This window comes from Bufo gargarizans, chromosome 5, assembly GCF_014858855.1.
Source record: "Bufo gargarizans isolate SCDJY-AF-19 chromosome 5, ASM1485885v1, whole genome shotgun sequence".
NCBI classification, from domain to species: Eukaryota; Metazoa; Chordata; class Amphibia; order Anura; family Bufonidae; genus Bufo; species Bufo gargarizans.
In genome coordinates, this window is record NC_058084.1 from 333,524,664 (window position 1) to 333,549,707 (window position 25,044).

The window sequence follows — 25,044 nt, forward strand, 5'->3', positions numbered from 1 at the left end:
GAGATGCAGTACAGGCGGCTTGCACACTATTCCTGACTGGTCCTGCTACATGTGACTTTCTCTCCAAGGTCTAATGCCCTTTATCTGGCGTACCCTTGAAGCTGTCCTTATCTAGTACCTCCTCTGTTATCTTGAGTACCTCTCGCTTTATCTGATCGGCCTCTGTGGTAATCTGTGTCTTGGCTTGTGGCTCGCTTATGCTGCTTCAGCTGAACGGATGGTGACTCAGGAGGGGAACCTTTTCCTTGGATCCGGAACCCGGTTACAGGGCCTTTACTACCCTCTCCTAGCCGGCAGGCTTCAGGCCTGCTCTGCTCTCACAGGCCCATAGCCTGGCCTTCTCTCAGACACAGGATCATTTCTGACCTCTGCTCCCACAGTCTGTCTCCTGCTATTACTTCCTGACTGGGCCTTATATATCCTAGGGTTCTCTAGCTCCCTCTAGTGACTCAGAGCTGGAACTACACCCTAGCCGGCCTGCAAATGCACGTTTCACAGTAACAGGAAAATACATAGCATGACATTATAAGATATTCTATACCAACCTCCCCAAAAATACAGGGGGAACGACAGTACCCAAGTGACCCTTCAGTAGTGACGGGGTATTACTCTCCCGTACACTACATGTCCTCATTAGTACAGACGCTGAAAAAGCTTTTGATCGGGTTCACTGGGGATATATGAAAACGGTATTGTCCATATTGTCTCCTAGTGCTAGGATCCAGATAAATAGTACACTGTCTGACCCTTTCTATATTAAAAATGGAACCAGGCAGGGCTGCCCTGTCATCCACCTTGTTCATTCTCCTGATGGAAACTCTTTTTCTGAAGATTAGGCAAATGCCAGATATGCAGGGTCCCCATGTAGGTAAATATGTCCACACCATAGTGGCTTTTGCGGATGATCTTGTTTTCATTACAAACCCCGCACTAGGTTTTCCTAGTATACTTAAAACTTTCAAGGAATTCCATACCATTTTAAGCATTAAAATTAATTTAGAAAAGTCAGAAGCTTTAGATATTTCTGTCACACCTGATGTCATTAAATCTGTACAAATCTCCTCCCCCGTTAAATGGCCCTTGACCTAAATAACATACATGGGTATCTAGATTACTGCTAATTTAACAGATCTGTTTAAACAAAATTATCCTCCACCCCTAGCTAGGAAATTTATTGCTAATCTTACTGTTCACTTGATTTCCTGGATAGGACAAAAAAAAAAAAAAGTACTCATCATGTTTATTCTAGCTCAGGTTTGATATATATGTCACTCCCTTCCCCTTGATCTCCCAAACAGGTATGTTGGGCAAGTACAGCATCTGTTTTCTAGGTTCCTGTGGAATAAAGGTAAAACCACACTGCCATATTCCCTTTTGGCCCCAAAGAATCTCTAGGAGGGATGTCATTACCTGATATAACACTATATTACAAGGCTATACACTTATCAAAGATGAACACAAACGGCTAACCCCAAATTGGATGCTCCACATACTGATATGGAGAGGGAGCTGCTGGGTAGAGAGTATGACCAACTCCTCTGGGTGAAAACTCCCATGCCACCAGTTTAAACACTTTCTAACGCCTTCATTAGACGATTATTGAAGGTATGCCAATCTGAAATGGCCTTAAATATGTCTTAAGCTCCCTCCTAGAAAAAACTACTAACCCTACACAGGACAATTGGAGGAGGTTAGAGGGAATGGACGTGGGTAGGCTGGAGAAGTCTCGTGGAGACCTTGTTTTAGGTGACCTTTTGACTGAGGAGGGCTATGGCCCACCATCTCTTTTAGAATGGCTTAATTTTGAGCAATTGTGCACAATTTTCCAGAAGCAAAGATAATCACCTTATCCAGATCCCAATGGTTGGAGAACTTTACACAGCTCCCCACAGGCCCTCCTAAATACTCTCCAGAATGTATTCAGGCCTATTGCTATCATTTGCCCTAGCAAAGCCAGCCTACATAGTAGAATGTGAGGGGGAATTGAATACCTATTTTACACCTGAGCAGATTAAGCATATATTATCCCTATCCCATGGAGTGTCCAGATGTGTAGGGTACAGGAAAATCTGTTCTAGACTATTACTATTACTATAACTTATAGTTTCTATATAAGTACAACTTTGCTGATAGTGATCTGTGCTGGTGTTATAAACAGGCATCAGGGTCCATATCACGTATTTGGTGGCATTGCCTAGCACTAGGCATTTATTGCCAGGAGGCAGAGTTTTTTGTTTTGTTTAATTGTCTATTTATTTCTTTTTATTCTGTGGAGATATCTCTCCTTTGACATTCACTATTGAGGGCCTCAGATGTCCTAATCTATCCAATGTGCTGTTACTAGCAATGTAGCTACTGAGATGACTGCTGGTGATGAATTTTGTGGCCCTGCCATCTACTTGATTTCTACTGTTCTTACTTTATTTACCTCAGAGGCTTTTCTTTCTTTTCAAGTAGAGATGGAATGAAGGATGCAATATTTCTAGCTAAATAGGCCTTTGGCCTTTATGATTAAAAACGTCCTGTCATTTACTTTATTCACCTTTCTTTTGTATCCTTTTTATCTATATATATAAAGAAAGACGTGTATATATATATGTATGTGTGTATATTCCGCGATCACTCAAAAACACAACCATCGATTTCAACGAAACTTGGTATACACATCCCTTGCTACCTGGAAATAAATCTTGTGGGGGTCTCAGCTCTCTAGGACGTATCGTTTCTGAGATATTCCTAAAATATGACCTGCATTAGCCAATACAAGCCTGCAAGTCTTTCTCTTCATATCTCAACTACCATACACACAGTCACATGTCCCTTATCAGCCAACAGAAGCTCGCAGGCCCTTAGTCTCCACATACACAGTTTTACTCCAGTCACTGCTACATGCATCCATGTTGGATGGATTTTTTTGTCATGTCGCAGTCGCAGCATGTCGCGGTGCGACACCATAGCCTATCATTATAAAAATTGTTGCGTCACATTGGTACGACAAAATGTCTTGCAACACATGTCGTCATGTAGCCCTAGCCTTAAAGGGGCAGGGCACTGTGAAAGTTACTGTTAAGGGGACAGGAGCCACTATTAAAGGGGCGGGGAGCTGTGGAGGACACTGTGAAGTTGTCAGGGGCCACAATTAAAGGGGCAGCTGCTGTGCAGGTCACTGTTAATGGATAAGGGGCCACTATTAAAGGGGCAGACCGCTGTGGAGGTCACTGTTAAAGGGGTGGGCACTGTGGAGTTCACTGCTAAGGGGGCAGGGACCACTATTGAAGGGGCACTTGCTGTGGAGGTCACTGTTAAAAGGGCGGGCACTTTGCAGGTCACTGTTAAAGGGGCGGGCACTGTGGAGGTGACTGCTAAGGGGGCGGGCCCCTGAGGAGGACTCTGTCAAGGGAGTAGGGTGCTGTGAAACTCACTATTAAAGGGGCAGGCTGCTGTGAAGGTCAAAGTTAAGAGGGAGGGGTGCTGTGGAGGTCCCATTTTAAGAAGGCTGGGCACTGTGGGGGGGGCAGTGTTAAGGGGTGAGGGGGCTGTGTAGTTCACTGTTATGGGAGATACTGTTGATATCTTTTAACGAAAAACATTAAGTGAAATAGATGAAATATACCCGCGTGAAGCCGGATCCTTCTGCTAGTATGCAATAAATAAAGAATTTACAAAAAAATAACACCACAATCCATGCAAAGGGCTATCTGTATCACACAGAAACGAATTTCACATTACAAATAATACCCAACAACCACCCTTCACCATCCCATGGAGGGAAGACGAATGGAGGAGAAATAGAAGAGGGAAAAAAATAAATAAAAACCCTTAACATACTTTTACTGCCCATCTTCTTGCTCCATACACTACATCCAAGGCCTCCAAATCTTATTGAACTTGATTTAGTTATCACAGATTTCTCCAGGTAGTTTAGCTATTGCCAAAAATTCTAATGAGTATTATGTCCCATACAACTGTGCCATATGGGTCTTCTTTTTTCCTTGGATGTTTTTTACGTTGTTATTGTGAGTCCAAGACGCTTCTCAGGTCTCACTATGGACTTTTACTGATTATAATTTTTTTTTGTGTTATCTTTTTAGCTCTACTATCTTAGGAAAGAGCTAGAGCATGTGACTCCAAATTGGGTACATTGTGTAATAAGAGTATGAGGTTGTCTTAAACCCATCTCCCATCTGATCACAGAATCTGGCCACTGTTTAGTCCTAACCTTTAGTCCTATACTTTAAATTGCAGTTATTACTGATTTGTAAGGCTGTGTCTGTATGAGCACAAGCCCAATACAATTTCACAAGGTAGTCAGTGCATGGGTTTACATTACCCCAAATATAGAATGACATGAGACCAGCATATAGCAATGGTTTTAAATATGTGGCTCTCCAGCTCTTGTAGAACTACAACATCCAGCATGGCCTGAAACAGCCGTAGAGGATCTTGGAGATCAACCTAAAATAATAAAGAAAAGATTCCCCGACTAATTTTGGTCACTGCAGACTTTACAAGTCAGTGATATGCACTTGAATGGTAGTAAACTCAATAAAACAATGAGTTCATTCCTTAAATTTTTTTTCTGTTGGCACAAATATACAAATATAACTGCAACAGATACAAGAATGCAGTGCAGGTATACATTCCTATATAAACAGTATATATATATATATATAAAACCAGAGCTAATAGCTGAGCATGGGCATGTGACAAACTGTAAAGAGATAATTAGGTGAAGAAAAAGCCCAGTGTATAGTATATCCTCCCCAGGCAGACTTTTTTTCTCTTTTACATTTCCGTAGCGGTGAAGTGTGAGGATAGTGTCAAGACATATTTATGCACTCCAGCCTGTCATCGATGATACCTCACAGGATTTGCCATGTATTGCAGTCTGATGCTATGTTCTTCATCAGCTAATTTATTCCCTTATGCAGCCTTTGGGAAAGTATTGTGCTGAGTCCCTTTTGACAAGATGATAAGACAGAAATTTTTATTTTTATATTTTACTTAGTAGGTTATTTCCCACTCATTAACACTCAAGGTGGGCATACACCATAGGATGTTAACATATCCTTAAGCGCTCGTTTGCATCGGCCTGATTGCCCAAGCCAATCACATCTGACTGTGGCAGGACGGATTGCTTCCGCAGTCATTCCTCACTCATTCAGTTCTACGGATTAACGGCAGCATTTTTCTGATGACACACGGAGATGTTCATTGACTGCTCAGCTGCTCGATAATATGGACCAATTCCTATAAACACTTGTTCCTAATAATTGGCTGGATAATCGTGCAGTCTAATAGGGTCTTTAGCTACTAGACATTCATTTGTCCAACAGCTATTCCTCCCCATCCTTCTCATACAAAAGGCAGGTGTCTTTTCAATGAGGAGAGTTGAGTTAGCGTCTGGAATATACCTGCTATTACCCATGAGAACAAAATGACATGCCATACACTACTAGGGGAGAGTTGGCACACCCATATACACTTTAGGCCTGCCAAAATTGGCAGGTTTGGTTGACATTCATGTAATGCTGGAGTGCAGTGGTCTGAGGGCCCCATGCAACCTGCAATGTCATTCTTTTTAGTCCCCAACCATCTAGTGACCGACAGGCTTGTTTTTGAGGCAATCACTGCAATCAAGCTTTTTCAAGCATTTCTTTACCTATCAATGAGACTTTTGCACGTGTCCACAAGTATTTTAGCCCACTCCTTGTGAGCAAACTGGTCCAGCTGTCTCAGGATTGAAGGGTGCCTTCTCCAAACTGTATGTTTTAACATCTTCAGCAGATGTTGTTCAATAGGATTTAGATCAGGGCTCATAGAAGGCCACTTCAGAATAGTCCAATGCTTTGATATTAGCCATTATTAGATATTTTGGATGTGTTTTTTTGGATCATTATCCTGTTGGAGGACCCATGACCTATGACTGAGATGAAGCTTTCTGCCACTGGACAGCACATTTCACTCCAGGATATCTTTATAGTCTTGAGATTCCATTGTACCCTGCACAAATTCAAGACATCCTGTGCCAGATGCAGCAAAGCAGCCCCAAAACATAACCGAGCCTCCTCTGTTTTACAGTAGGTAGAGTATTATTACATTTATATGCTTCATTTTTGCATCTCTGAACATAGAGCTGATATGACTTGCCAGAAAGCTCCAGTTTTTTATCATCTGTCCATAGAATATTCTCCCAGAAGCTTTGCGGCATGTCAATATACATTTTGGCAAACTCCAATCTCGTTTTTTTTTATCATTTGCTTTCAATGGTGGTTTCTCCCTCGTCTTCCATTAAGTCCACTTTTACTAAGACAGCGAAGGATTGTGCGATCTGACACTGATGTACGTTCACCTTGAAGTTCACCTCTAACCTCTTCGGAAGTTGTTCTGGGCTCTTTGGTTACCATTTATATTATAGTCTCTTCAATTTGTCATCAGTTTTCCTCTTGCGGCCATGTCCAGGGAGGTTGGCTACAGTCCCGTACACCTTAAGCTTCTGAATAATATGTGCAACTGTAGTAACAGGAACATCAAGCTGTTTGGAAATGATCTTATAGCCTTTACCTTTAACATGTTTGTCTATAATTGTCTTTCTAATCTCCTGAGACAACTCTCTCCTTAGTTTTCTTTGGTCCATGTTCAGTGTGGTACACACCACAATACCAAACAGTACAGTAACTACTTTTCACCCTGATTACAAGTTTGAAGACATCTGTGATGCTAATTACAGGACACACCTTAGTTTAACATACCCCTATGGTCAAATTATTTTCAATCTTTTTTGTCCAGGCCAGTTTTATTATTTGTTTTAATTATTCTGTTGAACCACAATTCCAAAGCAATGTCTGATTTTCAGAAATGTATTATTACTATTACTATTATTACTTTTGTCAGTTTCAAGTTATTTCAGTGATCATTGTGTTTTTTTCTTTCTTTAATGGAAGGGTACCAATCATTTTGTCCATGTTTGTATATAGGCAGAAAGGGGGACACCTGACTCTTGTGTGGCACTCTAGAAAGGAGTAAAGGAGAATTGTGAGATCCGTTCAGGGCTCTCACAAGCAGTCCAAAACGGATCAGTTTTGCCTTAATGCATTCTGAATGGATAAGGATCCGCTCAGAATGCATCAGTTTGCCTCCGTTCCGTCTCCATTCCGCTTTGAAGTCGGACACCAAAAAGCTACTTGCAGCGTTCTGGTGTCCGTCTGACAAAACTGAGCCAAACGGATCCGTTCTGACACACAATGTAAGTCAATGGGGACGGATCCGTTTTCTATGAGACAATATGGCACAATAGAAAACGGATCCGTCCTCCATTGACTTTCAATAGTGTTCAAGAGGATCCGTCTTCGCCATGTTAAAGATAATACAAATGGATCCGTTCTGAACGGATGCAGACAGTTGCATTATCTGAACGGATCCGTCTGTGCAGATCCATGACGGATCCGCACCAAACGCGAGTGTGAAAGTAGCCTAATAATACCTTTCAAAGTTTTATTGAGGCCCTTGAGGTTCAATCTGGGAATGTGTCCCCCAAGGCCAGAAATGGTTGTGCAATTATTATTTAATGTGTATGAGAACCTGAAGAGAGGAGCAAGTATGTCAGTTGTCAGTTTTCAAGTAGACATTAGTAGATAAAAAAAACACATCTGGTTGGAATTTGCAGCCATTTTGTCCTTTCATGGTTGTATATACTGAAATACAATTTTAAAGAAAATTACCAACTGCAAATTATTCGGTGCTGATAAATTTCTTAATATATCTTGATAGTTGTAGGATATCTGTTTTTCTGCTACAAAACTCCAGATCTAACTAAATTAAACTTTTAATTAAATCAGAGGAAGCCCTTGGGGACAGCATGGCAACTTTATAGAGGTGTTGTATGTGTATGTTTAATTTTGTAAATTTTACATTTTACTCACAATTTAACTTGTATTAAGCATGCATGCACGTGTATTTCCACTCTATAGCATTCTAGAGGAGATATGTGAACAGCTGCATACAACTACTCCTAAAGTGCTACTCCTACATTGCTAAGTGTAGGAGTGGCAGCTTTAGTGCTCGGCCATCACTCCATGGATCTCCTGCCTACTGTGGATGTGTTGTGAAGAAGTACAGGACACTGGGGTCTCCTGTTCTAGTGGTTGATGTGGATGACATCTATGGGTCAGACCCCTGCAACCTAATATTTATCATCTATCCTGTGGATAGATGTAAGTGTTGATGGCAGGAATACCCCCTTAAAGCAGTCCTGCAATCAAAATTCTCCTTGACCTACATCGGCAGATATGATCTGTGAAAAGCTTTAATGGATGACTTTTTTTTTTACTGAGTTGGCAAGTTTTATATAGCTATAGAAACTTCACTGCCTTGTTCCTCTCTCTTCACCTGCTCTTTGTCTTGGTGCTTCTTTTCTCGGTCCTCTTAACTAGTTCTCTCTCACCTGCAATGTGATTATATTCCCCTTGTTATGCCCCCTCCCCTTCACCGCTCCAGGGAGTTACTTGCATTCACTGACAGGAAAATATAATTACATCGCATAATGGACCGCACTTGTTAAAAAATGCATTACTATCAATCACCTTAACTAGTACTGACAACTATCTGACAGTTCCTGTGACAGCTCACTAGCATGCAGGAGGAATTCCTTATATATCACATTTACAGTTAACTCTTTTTCAGAGCTGCTGGTAAAATAAATGTGACTGAAGCGCGTTATCCTGGATCATGTTCCTTATATATTTTGCTTTCCAGGGCATCAGAAGGCAGGACAGTGGAGGTTCCTTACAGAGGAGACGTGAATAACACTGTTCGAGACATCTTAGGAGGACTGCGATCCACTTGCACATATGTAGGAGCTGCCAAGCTGAAAGAGCTAAGCAGGAGGACAACTTTTATCCGCGTGACTCAGCAATTCAACCAGATATTTTCTTAATGTATATGCAGTTTCCATGCTAAGTTCATCACAGAGCTGTCCAGTTGTTAATTCCACAAAACTTTTCCTTGGTAAAGGATAAACATTTCACAAAATAAACCAAACACCAAGTAAACATAATGACAAACTCTATGCAGTTGATCAATGGTGTTCCAACTGAGGCTCTTCAGTGATTGCAAAACTACAACTCTTAGAATGCTAAGAATTTTAGTTTTTAAAACCACTAGAGTGCCTCCACAGGTTGAAGATCAGTGCAGTAGATACATCATCATTTGTAATCTGGTTTCTGGTTTAAATCCCACCAGACTTTTAGGCTATGGCCACATGTTCAGGTTTCCTGACACAGTTTTAGAAGCTAAAACCAGGAGTGAATTCAATAAAGAGGAAAAGTTGTATCTGCCCTTAATACTTGGTCTCCTTTTATGATCTTGTTTGGTTTCCAAAACTGCATCAGGAAACTAGGCCATACCCTGAGGATCTTAGTAACCATAGGTAGAACCAGTTTATAGACAGTGCACACAGCACTTGCTACGTAACACATATTAATTTTTTTTTTACAGACAAATGTGTATTTATTTATTTCACATTTTAGAATAATTTAACTTACACTGATGACCCACTGATTGTATTTAATTTGATGCATTAACTTCTGTCATAGAAACGTGCATTCATGTACATTAGAAAAGTTCTGCCAGTCATTTGTGGCCAATTTGTGGCCTTCATTTCCCCCTTAAAATCATGTTCATAAAGGTCACAGTAATATGCCAGACGATGTTATCATTGGAATCTATGTTCTCAGCCCTAAGGCCCTAATACTCTATAGAAATGTTGAACACAATACGTGTGTTACCGAATGGGTTAATATTGTAGTAAATTAGAATTTTTAAAATGTAACAACTTTTTTTCTTTTATACACTGGTAAAATGTTGATAAATTACACAAAATAGTGAATTAAACCTTTTGTGCTAATAGTCAACCAGGATTGTGTTTGGCCCACCAGAGGAGTGCCTGCCTACCATCAAACTATATAGAAAACATGCATATCCACTTTTTATTTTATTTTAATTTATTTATTGACACTAGCAACAAGGGATGGTCTTCAAATAAGCTTTAAATAGAGTTGTCTTCTGCTGAAAACTTGGTCCCATCCAAAGATCCTCTGGTACTTCTGTCAGCTGATCCTGGTAATGTGGTTGGCAATGTCAAAAGTGGTAGCTTTACAGATTTTTTTTTTTTTAGTTATGATTTAGGGGGTTGACCATCAGCCGCCAAGCATTTCCACAGGTGGATATCCCCCATTTCTCTCTGTAAGTAGATGGTGGACCTCATCTCTAAACTCAACCGATCCGCATATCCATTGTTCCAATAAGAAGGTAACATGTTCCTCTGGACACACTTTCATTTCGTCGAGGAAGATAGAAAGGAATGTCTGCAAACAATTGAATGGCCCTTATAAAGTATGAAGGTTTCCATGTCAAATATCTCAGTTTACTCTTTCATTTCTTCCTTTTAACAGGTATAATATAAAAAGTGGCTATATCATTCAAAATTTACATTGAAAAGTAATACAAATAATAAAAATACTTATATGCATGGTATATTGCTGTATATTGCTAATAAACATGATGTAATTTGCTGAAAAGATTATCATTATTGCTGGACAAGGATGATCTGCAATGTCCAGTGGGTTGCAGTCAAGAATATTATGTGACTGGAATGAGCTATGCATCTTTTCTACATAACATGATCAATACCCTGTATGTTCATGCTTTGTAACATTCACTGTATGACAGCATCATATTTAATTTAATATCACTCATGTGAACATTCACTCAGCATACCCTAGAGATTTTTCTAAAAAAACAATGCAATCTGCATTTGTTTCACTATCATGTTTCTCTTGAAACTTAGTCCCTGCTAAGCACGTGTCCTCATTCCACCATGTCAGTCTTGGGTCATTAAAACATGTGCCAAATTTGCAATTATGTGCTGTTTCAATAGATACTTTACAGCCATGATAATTTATGGATGACTAGAAAGATAACTGCAATATCCGTGTAATAAGAGAAGCGGTTCCTGACATGTAGAGGTCAAGATGCAATGTAAGAATATTTTCTTTGGATGTGCCTTTATTAAATATGGTTTGTTAAACACATGCACTTTGGAAGAACCTTACATTTTCTTCTAACTGTAACTATAAATTAAAGATCCACGCTGAAAAGAACATCAATAAAGATAATAGGTAATCTTCAGTTGTTCTACAATAGGAAGATTCCTTATCGCTATTGACTTAGGTCTTCTAATCAGTATTCATGTGCAATAAGATACCACTACAACAAGTCCTTTAAATGGTCACTGTCAAAGTTTATACAACAAACTTTGCATAAAGCAATAGTACAGGTGAATATAAAAAACTATGTAATATATCTTATCAGAGAAAAATGCCCCATTCTTTGCTAAGGGCTGTATTAGACCTAGAGATGAGCATTACGATTGTCGGGAAGGAGTAGTTCCTTGCCAACAATCGCCTGCTTGCCAGTGAAGGAGCCCCCTGCTATTGCATGTAGTGATCTCCTCCATAGTATGGGGAGGAGCGATTGCTAATGCCATTGCTTGTCCCCATACAGAATAATTTTTTTGCTGGCAGCAGAGTGTGATTAGACAGCATGATTTGCTACCAGCAAACTATTTTTTAGCATTCATAAAATAAGCGATTGTCCGATGTTTGCTCGTTCATCAGGTAATTGGCAGCACTTTTACACAGGCAGATTATCGCTAATGAGTGTTCCTACGAAGGCTTGTTTGCGATAATCTGGCAAACCCTTTGAAAGGTCTAATACAGACCTAATTCTATCTTTAGAGACAGGAGAGCTATCAGCTCACTGAGAGATCAGATTTCATGCTGCCCATGGAGGTCTATGGAGGGGAGGGGTGATGTAGTGATGTGCAGTGAGAAAGACACATACACATACATGATACCCACAAAATCTATGATGATAGGAGGGGTGAGGAGTATGAGTTGCTAGAGGAAGAAAAAAAATGTGTCTGTCATAAGATACCGTATATTACAAAGTTTCTTAAATTCACCTGTACTATTCATTTATAAAATGTTTGTTGAAAGTACAGTGACCATTTGATTCAGCAATATTATGGGTTTTGGTACCTTGTGTTAATTATACACACTAAGTACAACAATTGTTGAAAAGGAAATCTACAGTTTTGTTCTATTTAGAGCTATTACATTGTTGCTCAGTGAAAGAAAGTCAGTGATTATTTTTTTCTTTCTTATATTCACCTGCTCAAGGACAGCGGAATCAGTCCTTCAGGCCTAAGCACTGTTCCTGTTAGGCTGCTCGACCATGATAGCATATCATAGACAGGATCACATCATTACCTTCTATTGTAAAACAGTGTAATATGTGCTGAGGCTCTAACCCCTCTGCAAGTTCTGCAAGTGGGGTTAACCAGTCCTTGCTTGCGGTAATTTTAACTAATTTCCAGAGACCCCTTTAAGGTTTACTTTGCCTATAAACTCATAAGACAGTGCTTGTTTCACAAGTGTAACTTCAGGCAGAATAGAATGTCATGTATTAAAACGTGCTTTAGGTACTTAATGTTGCAAGCAATCCGGCAAGACCTTTTGCTGCTTGAGTGGCTCCTCATTGTCGATCAGCACAGTATTTTGAAGGGTGCTTAAACAGATGGTGGCTAAAGAGAATCTACTGCTTGTTTTCAGTCTGTTACAGCCTTAAAGTGATTTTATCTTTGCCATTTTAATTACAATGCGGCTGCTTTGTCTCTTATTTTAGACCACGGAATAATCCTACATGATGTACATATATTTAATTAAAATGTTCAGCAGCATTTGTCTTGACTGTGGTAGTGAGGAATCAAGCCTGACTGCATGTGTGGGAGTGCTAGAGGCATGCAGGTTCGAGTACTCCAGAAATAGCAGAGCTGAATCAGAAACCTCTCATTTCCACATTCTAGTAAATACAGCTCTAATAGAGTAAACTTTTTAATAAATAAAATTCTGGAAAATGTGATGTGCATTTGCATTCAGCTCCCCTGAGTCAATAATTTGTAGGGCCAATTCCAGCTGCAAGTCTTTTGGGGTATGTCAGGATGGGGCCTGCAGGGTCACTCCGGACCTCCTTCTGTTAGCACTCCGTCATCTGAAACTAATCAATATTAGCTGGCACCACTCATCCTATGAGGCTGACGAGACATCTTGCATTAAATAACACCTAAGTACACTCTACAACTGCTAGCATTCACAGGTTAATAAAGCAATATAAGTAACGCTTCTTCTAGGGTCATGGAATCGTTAGAACACAAGAAGGCTCTTAGTAAAGTGAAGTTTTAATATAAAAAAGGACAATGTGTACAAACAATGGTGTTGTCATAGAAAATACAACATAAAATATACAAACATATACATACTGTATAGGGCAAAATAACAGTGGAAAAAAAGGGATAAAAACATAACTTAATACATTACGCACCAGTTAAGTCCAGTTGCCTGGGGAAAAGTAAATATCGGTCAATCTCTCAGCTAGTGATCACCAAAGAAATGACAGTTTGCTTTTTTCCATACATGTGTTAAAAAGGGTCTATAGATTCCCCCACAACCCGGTATGGTCCCTGGTTACCAAGACGTGACGTTATGCCCTCCTGGAGGAGCATGTAAGGTCAGACACCTCCTGTCCACGGGGGCACAGAGAGGCAACAAGCTGAGAGAGCTGTTTCACTGCCACAGTGAAACCGCACTTTCTCAGCCCGGGTAATCTGCCACCAGCTTCTCGTTTGATATAAGCCCTGTCTGCTAACGGGATTATATGGGGTCAGAAACCAACCCGCGGTAGCTTATAACTAGGCCGAAACACGGACTTGGGGATTTGTGTTTGAGATACAAGACAGCAGAAGATTAAATTATATATTTAATCGCCTTAAGGGGACACTAGATATAACACTATACACACAGAATATATAGTGGTCTGAAGTTACAAATACAGGTAATATGGTACAAACAGGATTACACAGAGCACCAGTCAGTTACCGGGTAGATAAATGTTCCATTGGGTTATGATTAGTTCTTTGCTGTATTCACATTGAGGGCAGTGATGTCAGCTGGTTGCAGGTCCCTCTAAACACATGGCACGATGTGACCCTTCTTCAGAGAAAAGACACGCCCACTTGCTGGCACAAACCTTTTAACCTGTAGCTAGGCCCTCCCCTTCCGGCCTTTGGGAGGGGTCCACCTTCCCTCTGCTGGGCTGGCAGCAAATGACCCACAAAACCCTTTAGGGTTCATAGCTCCAGGCCAAAAGGTCACAGGGAGATGGTTCTGGGACCAACGGATCTGCCTGGGTCCCGGCTACAAGTAGAGTCCAAACATGGTACTGTTATTTGGTTTCTGTGGGGAGATATGTATATCTCCCTTCCCTGGCATCCCACCACCAAACTAAGACCATAAGCATGTTCATCGTGGCTACCAGGACACAAATATGTATCCGGTTTGTGCCTGTGATGGCCGGGCATAATTCCTTATAAATCGCCTGTTCCATGCTGTCTGCTAGATTTGATTGAACTGGGGAATGGCTTAGACTCCCTGCCGGGAGGTTTTCCTGCAGAATCCATGCTGTCTGAATGGGGTGTTAAATTGAAGTTCCCTACCATATGGCTGGGGCTTTGAAACAGGGCCCTCCTGTGGTGTTTACTACCTCTGCTCTCTTTTAGCAAATGGTGGCTGTGGGGACATGGCTGACAGTAAATTTCAATCCATATTCCTCACAGTCTTAAAATATTTTTTGGGGCATGCATCCTAGCAATTTCATATTACCTCCATCCACTCCGTCCAAACATGGCGGAGGAAATAGTAGGATGGCTCGAGTTATCTAATTGCTCCTCATTACTGAGCTGGGATCTATTTGATTTTGATACCGTGGAAGCATATACATGGCCTGAGTTTTCAGGAGGAAGCACGTGGCCCAAACATGGATTAGGCCATGTATTTCTTTGATGTAAATGGCAAGATAGGGGTTTCATGTTTGACCTCAGCTGGAAAGTGTCACGGCTGAGGATGGGGAAAACCCTCAGCCGTGCGATGCCAGAAGATGTTAGGTTGCTCGGCCAGGACGACAGGATTAGGGAGCAGGTCACCTCCTAAAGCGTCTCTAACCTGACCCTAACTCCTAGCTGCATGGGCCGACCTTGAAGGTAGGAGGGCCCATACTCAGGAACCTCAGTGTAACGGAACGCCTGGCACCCCGACCGAGTGCCTCCGTTGCTAGATGCTCCTAGTGCTTTCCGAGGACTCCAAGCACTCCACTTGACACCGTACGCACTGCAGACCCCACGAACCGCCGTAGCTTGGTTGGGGTCTCACCATCCTCCACCCACGCTGGACCTACGACAAGGCTCCAGGCTCCAGTGGGTGAACCTCTCCTACAGCCAGAGAGCAGGAACAGCTCTTACAAGAGCTAGTAGTTATGCCAGGGGAGTATAGCAAATCTTCAGCGTATAGCAATCCCCCAGTTTTGATCAGTTATCCAAACACCAGTCTCAACATGATGAAGGATAAAACAGGAACACTTTATTGAGGGCTACCCGCCTGTATTTATGCAGGTCCCCATCTGGTGGACACGCCCCCAGGGGACCAGAATGGAGACTGCGACACACCGAACAGATACAACACATCCCCACAATGCATCATGGTTTCCTCCTTTCTGCCCCAGAGACAACCGAGGGATAATCCAATTATCTCTCAGGACAAAGGGGAGATCGCCAATACACACGTGGGGACAACAGGACAGAAATCACCATTTAAACACACAATGTCACACCCTCCCAGCAACCACAGACATTTAACATATTCCCAGATAGCTCAAGTCTGAGTGCATATCATTAGGTGAATGGCACTCAGACCACACGAATACAATTAAACTAGCCATCTGGGTACCCTCACATAACAAAATACAATTCCAAAGACAGATTTAAGCTGTGCGGCCGGCCTGTCTTCTTTAAAGTTAGTATGGGCCATAATCCTGAGGCAGGAGGCTGGCAACCAGCCCCCTCCAAAACACCTTTTTTTAAACCAAAACTGGACTCAGAACAGCTTAGTCTGAACAAGTACAAAAACTTTTATTGAACTCACAATAGTAAAAATTACATATCCATACATATAAATGAGCAGCACGATGCCACACAGGATAACGTTTAAATGGTCTGTAGTAAAACAAATGACAATAAATAATCCCAAACCATGCAGAGTGTACTCTTACATGGCTAACAGTCAATACAATATAAAGTGCATAGTGCGAATTGTAAACAATGACTAGGGGAAAATACAAAAATCGATACAGACCAAGTCCTCCTGGATCCCTACACGTGTTTCGCGTTTTGCTTCCTCAGGGGATCCCCTGAGGAAGCAAAACGCGAAACACGTGTAGGGATCCAGGAGGACTTGGTCTGTATCGATTTTTGTATTTTCCCCTAGTCATTGTTTACAATTCGCACTATGCACTTTATATTGTATTGACTGTTAGCCATGTAAGAGTACACTCTGCATGGTTTGGGATTATTTATTGTCATTTGTTTTACTACAGACCATTTAAACGTTATCCTGTGTGGCATCGTGCTGCTCATTTATATGTATGGATATGTAATTTTTACTATTGTGAGTTCAATAAAAGTTTTTGTACTTGTTCAGACTAAGCTGTTCTGAGTCCAGTTTTGGTTTAAAATACGTTATTGCTTTAGAACAGCGACTATACCGGGCGTTTGTTCGCTCTGCGTATATTTGGAATTACCCTCCAAAACACCGTGGCGAGGTTGGTTTCGTCACACTCAGATCCCTAACTCACCCTCCGACCGGTCCCTGAACTAGAAGTCAAGGTAAGACGGCCTGTTCCTTCTGAACACAAAGGAAAACATCAACTGAACATCAAGACATAAACTTCACAGATAAACCTATGACCACAAGAGTGGCCCCCACTGGCAGGTGATATACACAGGAGGCTGCTCCAGCCAGGCATGGCTGAAGCAACCCACTGACACTGAGGCTTTATAGGCCTAAGAGGTCACACCCACACAGACACACCCAGTGTCTCACACACACAGAAAGGGAGTTAACCCTTCCAACACCAGGGAAGGTAGTGAAGCCACACAAAGGGAAAAGCACACAAACACACTCACCTGTTACCACTGGCAATGGCATGCATGGCAACCGTGTCCTGAAGAACAGCGAGCAGGCCGAGACACTGCCACCACATGCACACAACACCAAACGTTGCCGCGGACAACCGCAAGTGAAGGGAGGTGTCTAAGTGCATACAAACATGACCTCGTGCACAACAAACAGACAAAGGAAGTGCACACAAACACACGTTGCCAAGGGCAACCGCACGCATGCCTGTTGTCCACGGCAACCGCACCTGAAGCAAACCACTAAGTGCCCCCAGCTGCGGTTGACACAACACCAAACCGCGGGCAACTGCATGCGGCTCCCAATGAGTCACGACCATCACCAAGGGTTGTGACAGAAAGGATGCTAGCGTTTTCCTGACCCCTCTAATGGTTCTGGTCTGTGTAAGCTTGTATATATGAACCAAACGCTATCTTCACGTTTTATTATAGGGGTCTCTGTAAAGTGGTTCCATCTTAATGATTTTATTGCTACAATCTCCTGACCTGGCTTTGGGAAGGGAACAAGGACTAGGTTATAACCCAATCCTGGAATGTAAAGGGAGGGGTTGCCTACTCCTAACAATATTTTTTTTATCTGGATACCTCTGTCATCACAGGGTAAGTCTCTGCAAGCTTTGCACATCTAGAGGCTGAAATTTTGGCCTATTCTTCTTTGCAAAATAGCTCAAGCTTATTCAGATTGGATGGAGAGCGTCTTTGAACACCAATTTTCAAGCCTTGCCACAAGTTCTCAATGGGATTTAGGTCAGGACTTTCACTGGGCCATTCTAACACATGAATATACTTTGATCTAAACCATTTATTATTGCAGCTATGAATTTATGTTTAGGGTCGTTGTCCTGCTGGAAGATGAATCTCTGACCCAGTCTCAGGTCTTTTGCAGCCTCTACCAGGTTTTCATCCAGGATTGCCCTGTATTTAGCTCCATCCATCTTCCCATAAACTCTGAACAGCTTCCCTGATCCTGCTGAAGAGAATACCCAGAGTATGATGCTGCCACCACCATGTTTCACGGTGGGGATGGTGTGTTCAAGGTGATGTACGGTGTTAGGTTTCCACCACCCATAGCATTTTGCATTTAGGCCAAAAAGTTCAACTTTGGTCTCATCTAACCAGAGCACCTTCTTCCACATGTTTGCTGTATCCCCTACATGGCTTGTAGCAAACTGCAATTGGGACTTCTTATGGCTTGCTTTCAAAAATGACTTTCTTCTTGTCACTAGTGTTGATCGAGCACCATAGTGCTTGGGTGCTCGGGCTGAACACTTCGGGATGTTTGGGTACTCAACCGAGCAACTGAGTATAATAGAAGTCAATGGGAGAATTCGAGCATTAAACCAGGTACCCCCTGCTCTGATAGGGGAGGGTGCCTGGTTTATAAGAAAATGTCAGAAATTGATGGAAACACCACTGAAATGGTTCAGGAACAGCATGGGGAGGATGTCTGGCTGCATCTTGGACTCCCAGGTCGCTGCTGGGAACAATGTTGTCCGATTAGTACGCCAATTTTACAGTACGCACAAAACCAAAGATGAAATTGTTAGGAAACATTCTTTCCTGTATATTTACTTGTATATAAAATGCAAGTTCAGCCAAAGATTTTGTTGATTTTCGGAACTGGGGCCATGATTAAGAGGGACGGCCGGTGGCACCGTAGAGGTGAAATTCGTGGACCGGCGCAAGACGAACCACAGTGAAAGAATTTGCCAAGAATGTTTTCATTAATCAACCACGAAAGTCGGAGGTTCGAAGACGATCTGACAGGCGATCCGGTGTCGTTATTCCCATGACTCACCGAGCAGCTTCGGGGAAGCCAAAGTCTTTGGGTTCCGGGGGGAGTATGGTTGCAAAGCTGAAACTTAAACTAATTGACGGAAGGGCACCACATGCGGCTTAATTTGACTCAACATGGCAAACCTCAGCCGGCCCGGACACGGAAAGGATTGACAGACTGATAGCTCTTTCTCAATTCTGTGGGTGGTGGTGCATGGCCGTTCTGAGTTGGTGGAGAGATTTGTCTGGCTAATTCCGATAACCAAGATAACCAACGAGAATCCTCCGTGCTAATTAGTTACGTGACCCCCGGCGGCGAGGATTGTGTTGACCAGACTCTTATGGGAGAGTGCCTGATGTTTAGCTAACCATCAAAAAAATTATGGTTGAGGGCCTGCAGGTGAGCTGACCATCGCAAACATCATAGGCGAGGGCCTGCTGCCGCTTCGTTGACTCTAGAAAACTTCTGCCTGATCACACATCCCTGTGACGTCGATGATCTATTTGGATGTCTGCCCTATCAACTTTCAATGTTCTTTTATGTGCCTAACTTGGTGACCACGGATAACGGGGAATCAGTGTTCGATTCTGGAGAGGGAGCCTGAGAAACGGCTACCAAATCAAAGGAAGGCAAGCGGGGGGTGCGCAAATTACCCACTCCCGACTGTCAGAGGACACTGTCTATTGAAAAATAAAATTTTATTTCACAGAAAATTTTTAGAAGCGCACACGTTACACAGCAGATGTGGGCCTGGTCAGGTCTCTGTGTCAGAAGAGGACACTGTCTATTGAAAAATAAAATTTTATTTCACAGAAATTTTTTAGAAGCGCACACGTTACACATCAGGTGTGGGCCTGGTCAGGTCACTGTCAAAAGATTGTCAGAAGAGGACACCGTCTATTGAAAAATAAAATTTAATGTCACAGAAATTTTTTAGAAACGCACACGTTACATAGTAGACGTGGCCCTGGTAGGGTCACTGTCAGAAGAGGACACCGTCTATGGAAAAACTGCACTGGATGTCGCTGATATTTTAGGGATGCGCACACTTTAAACAGGAGATGTTGCGCCGATAATAACTGTCCGCTGCGGACACTGTCTACAGGAAAAGTGCACTGGATGCCACTGATATTTTAGGGATGCACACAATTTACACAGGATATGTGGCGCGGATAATTTAACTGTCCGCAGCAGACACCGTCTACAGAAAAAGTGCACTAGATGTCACTGATATTTTAGGATTGTGCACAATTTACACAGGAGATGTGGCGCGAATAATTTAACTGTCCGCAGTGGCCTACTACACGGTATTTAGCACAGGATGCGCTAGAAATATACAGGGTGGGCCATTTATATGGATACACCTTAATAAAATGGGAATGGTTTGTGATATTAACTTCCTGTTTGTGGCACATTAGTATATGTGAGGGGGGAAACTTTTCAAGATGGGTGGTGACCATAGTGGCCATTTTGAAGTCGGCCATTTTGAATCCAACTTTTGTTTTTTCAATAGGAAGAGGGTCATGTGACACATCAAACTTATTGGGAATTTCATAAGAAAAACAATGGTTTGCTTGGTTTTAACGTAACTTTATTTTTTCATGAGTTATTTACAAGTTTCTGACCACTTATAAAATGTGTTCAATGTGCTGCCCATTGTGTTGGATTGTCAATGCAACCCTCTTCTCCCACTCTTCACACACTGATAGCAACACTGCAGGAGAAATGCTAGCACAGGCTTCCAGTATCCTTAGTTTCAGGTGCTGCACATCTCGTATCTTCACAGCATAGACAATTGCCTTCAGATGACCCCAAAGATAAAAGTCTAAGGGGGTCAGATAGGGAGACCTTGGGGGCCATTCAACTGGATCACGCGACCAATCCACTTTCCAGGAAACTGTTCATCTAGGAATGCTCGGACCTGACACCCATAATGTGGTGGTGCACCATCTTACTGGAAAAACTCAGGGATCATGCCAGCTTCAGTGCATAAAGAGGGAAACACATCATCAGTGTGTGAAGAGTGGGAGAAGAGGGTTGCATTGACAATGTGTTATATAGCACCCGATAACGCGTTCCGGCCAGCCAATCACTGTAATGCCAGTAGCCAACATGGCTATTGGGATTACAGTGAGGGCAGTACTTACCTGCACGTTTATTGGCTGCTTAGCAGCCGTGAAACGTGCAGGGAGGAGACTTGAACATTGCGCTTGAGCACATGCAGTACTCGGCCGAGTACAGCCATGTGACGAGCTTAGTGATGCTCAAGACGAACTGGTATTTCGGCTGAGCATGCTCGTTTAACACTACTTGTCACTCTTCCACAAAGCTCAGATTTGTGAAGTACATGACCAGTGTTGGGCGGGCATGCTCGGCCGAACACTAGTTCGGCTCGAGCATCGCGATGCTCGGCACATCACAATGTTCGGACGAATACCGCGTGTGCTCGAGCGCGATACTCGAGTCTCCTCCCCGCACGTTTGTTGGCTGCTAAGCAGCCAATAAACGTGCAGGTAAGTACTGCCACTCACTATAATGCCGTAGCCATGTTGGCTGCTGGCATTACAGTGATTGGCTGGCCGGAACGCTTCATCGGGTGCTTCAGTATTAGTCAGGGTGAGCTGGAGAGTTGAAGTGTAGGGATTTAATTAGCAATAATTTAGTTTTTATACTTTTTATAGACCCAAAAGTCCTTTTAAGGACTATTGTGTATGGCAGCAATATATATTTTTAGCGCAACCTGCACTGAATTGCTAAAACTAGTTAGAGACCCAAAAGTCCTTTTAAGGACTATAGTTGTATCTGGCAGCAATATATAATTTTCGCGCAACCTGCGCAAAATAGCTTGCAATTGTTTGGCCGCTGCAGACAGTGACATTATCTGCGCTACATCTCCTGTGTAACGTGTGCGCAGCCTAAACATATCTGTGACATACAGTGTACTTTTTCTGTAGACGGTGTCTGCTGTGGACAGTACATTACCTGCGCTACATCACCTGTATAACGTTTGCGTATTCGAAATATCAGTGACATTCAGTCAATTTTTTTTGCTGCTGGCAGCGACATTACCTGCACTACATCTCTTGTATAATGTTTGCCCATCCTAATTATCAGTGACATTCATTCAGTGTAATTTTGTATTACCCGGTGGTGACAGTGACATTACTTGAGCTATACCTCCTGTTTAACGCGTGCGCATCCTAAAAATATCTGTGACATTCTGTGTACTTTATTTGTGCAAACACAAAACTTGCGCTACTGTACGTGTGACATACTTACAACCATATATACCATTCAATATGCGCAAGGCGAGCAGTAAGGGACGGGGAAGTGGCCGTGCTGCTGATGGTGCAAGCAGAGGCCGTGGCCCTGGGCGTGATGAAACTGTGCCTACTGCCAGAGCACAAGAAACAGACTCATCCACGATACCTAGCTTCATGTCCCAGTTTGCAGGGCGGCACAGGACATAACTCTCGAAGTCACACCAGTGCGACCAGGTGGTCGGTTGGATTGCAGCAGATAATGCTTCAGGTCAGTTAAGCACCACCCTGTCTTCTACAAAGTCCAGCCTCAGTAGCCAAGAGTCTGATATAGAATCCTCAGCCTGAATTTTCTTCCACCCACCATGGAGAGTCTTGGCAAACGAGTGATCCCAAACTCAGATATTCCGAGGAGCTGTTTTCATCGCCATTCCTTAATTTGGGCCTCTCGCCAAGCACGCTTGAAGAGGGACATGAGGAGATCCTGTGCTCTGATTCCCAAACTCTGGAGCACCCACAGTCAGAAGAAGATGACGGTGGGGAACGTCAATTAGTGTTTCAAGAGGTGGATGATGATGATGAAACACAGCTGCCAATAAGTCAACCGCAATTGGTGTCTCAAGAGGTTGATGATGAGGATGAGACACAGTTGTCAATAAGTGAGGTTATTGTTAGGTCAACAAGTCAGGAGGATGACCAGAGTGAGGAAGTGGAAGAGGAGGTGCTGGACGATGAAGTCACTGACCCAACCTGGGAAGGTGGCAAGCCGAGCGAGGGCAGCAGTACAGAGGGGGGAGGTATCCGCAGCACCGCAACAGGCTGGAAGAGGCAGTGGGGTGGCAAAAGGGAGAAGGCGGGCCACACCCCTGCAGCAATCTCCCTTGCCAAGAGGTAGGTGTTCCGCAGTCTGGCGCTTTTTTGAGGAAAGTGCGGACGATAAAAGAATTGTCATTTACAACCTGTGCCGTACCAAAATGAGCAGAGGCGTGAACACTAGCAACCTCACCACCACTGGCATGATCCGGCACTTGACATCAAAGCACCCTAATAGGTGGGTCGAACGCCTGGGTCCACAACCAGTGTCTGCGGGTCACACCACTGCCTCCTCTTCCCCGTGTTACATGCTGGCCAATCCCCTGTCCAAGATGCAGGCCCGGTTGCCTCCCATTATGCACCTGGACCTTCCCAAGAACCATCAGCTAGCACATTCACTTCTGTGTCCCATGCACACCTTTCCAAATTACTGGCCCTGGAAATGTTGCCATTTAGGCTTGTAGACACTGAGGCTTTCCGCAGCCTGATGGCAGCGGTTGTCCCGCAGTACTCTGTTCCCAGCCGCCAATATTTTTCACAGTGTGCAGTCCCAGCCTTACACCAGCAAGTGTCCCGTAACATCACCCGTGCCCTGATCAACGCAGTTATTGTGAAGGCCTACTTAACGACTGACACATGGACCAGTGCTTTTGGCCAGGGACGCTACATTTCCCTTACAGCACACTGGGTAAACGTTGTGGAGGCCGGGACCGAGTCGTACCCTGGGATGGCACAGTTGTCACCGACGACAAGTATTGCGGGCCCCATCAGGGTTTCTGCCGCCACCTACGTTAGTGGCTGCAACCCTCCTTCTCCTCCTCCGCCTCCTCCTCCACTTCCACCTCTGAATTATCATCTTGCAGCACCAGTCAGACATCAGTCAGTAGCTGGAAGCAGTGTACCACTGCAGTGGGGAAACGACAACAGGCCGTGCTTAAACTGATCTGCTTAGGTGACAAACAGCACACTGTCATAGAGCTGTGGCAGGGGATAAGGGACCAGACTGAGCTCTGGCACTCGCCACTCAACCTAGAACCAGGCACTTGGTGGCGGCTTTGGAGCTCGGCAAGCTCACACACATACCATGCCTAGCCCATGTGTTCAACCTAGTGGTTCAGCGGTTTATCTAAACCTACCCCAATTTACCTGAGCTACTGGTGAAGGTGCGCCGCTTGTGTGCCCATTTCCGCAAGTCATCGACAGCTTCCCACGGTCTGGCAACGCTGCAGCAGCACTTGAAATTGGCAGCTCACCGACTGTTGTGCGACGTGAGCACGTGCTGGAACTCCACATTCCACATGTTGGCCAGGCTTTGTAAACAGCAGAAGGCAGTAGTGGAATACCAGCTGCAACATGGTCGTCACTAGGGTTGAGCGAACCCGAACTGTAAAGTTCGGGTTCGCACCGAACTTTAGGATTTTTGGACCCCGGACCCGAACATTTCCGTAAAAGTTCGGGTTCGGTGTTCGGCGCTTTCTTGGCGCTTTTTGAAAGGCTGAACAGCAGCCAATCAACAAGCGTCATACTACTTGCCCCAAGAGGCCATCACAGCCATGCCTACTAATGGCATGGCTGTTATTGGCCAGAGCAGCATGTTACCCAGGCTCTATATAAGCTTGAGTCACGTAGCGCTGCACGTCACTCTGCTGTTACAAGTGTAGGGAGAGGATGCTGCTGGACTTGTGATTTCAGGGAGAGAATAGGAGAGAATCTAACTCAGCGATCTACCTAGAAATAGTTATGTGGGTGCAGGACACAATCGTTTTACCCTGCCCTGAGGCCATTGACCAAAAAAAAAAACTTTTATAATTCTGTTAGGTAGGTGAGTGGCGGCGGCGGCCATTTTATGCAAGCTCAGTGCACCAGCACTGCATCTAAGCTTATGGGACATTGCAAATCACCATTTTTTTGGGCAAACTACAACATCTGGATTAGTCAGTGTGCAATTTAAGGTAGAAATACACCGATCATTTTCTGGGGTTTTAAAAACACAATATTTTTTTCAAAAAACAGTATTTTCCAGATCTGCAAGTCTTAAATTCAAGTTTAAATTT

General features: G+C 43.3%; 1 protein-coding gene across 2 annotated transcripts in view; it reads left to right on the top strand.

The window, feature by feature from the left end:
- GMPR (guanosine monophosphate reductase) overlaps window positions 1–11,106 on the top strand; it is a 77,510-nt gene extending 66,404 nt beyond the window's left edge. The window contains exons 9-10 of one of the 2 annotated variants that reach the window (XR_006390088.1): window positions 8,755–9,018; window positions 9,065–11,106. Coding sequence is in view for 1 of the 2 variants with exons in the window: in XM_044295072.1 (XP_044151007.1) it covers window positions 8,755–8,935 (181 nt within the window). In the remaining variant the exon portion in view is untranslated. Of the gene's footprint in view, window positions 1–8,754 lie in introns of both variants that reach the window. The other variant, XM_044295072.1, reaches the window with a different exon arrangement.
- Window positions 11,107–25,044: the final 13,938 nt, after the last annotated feature.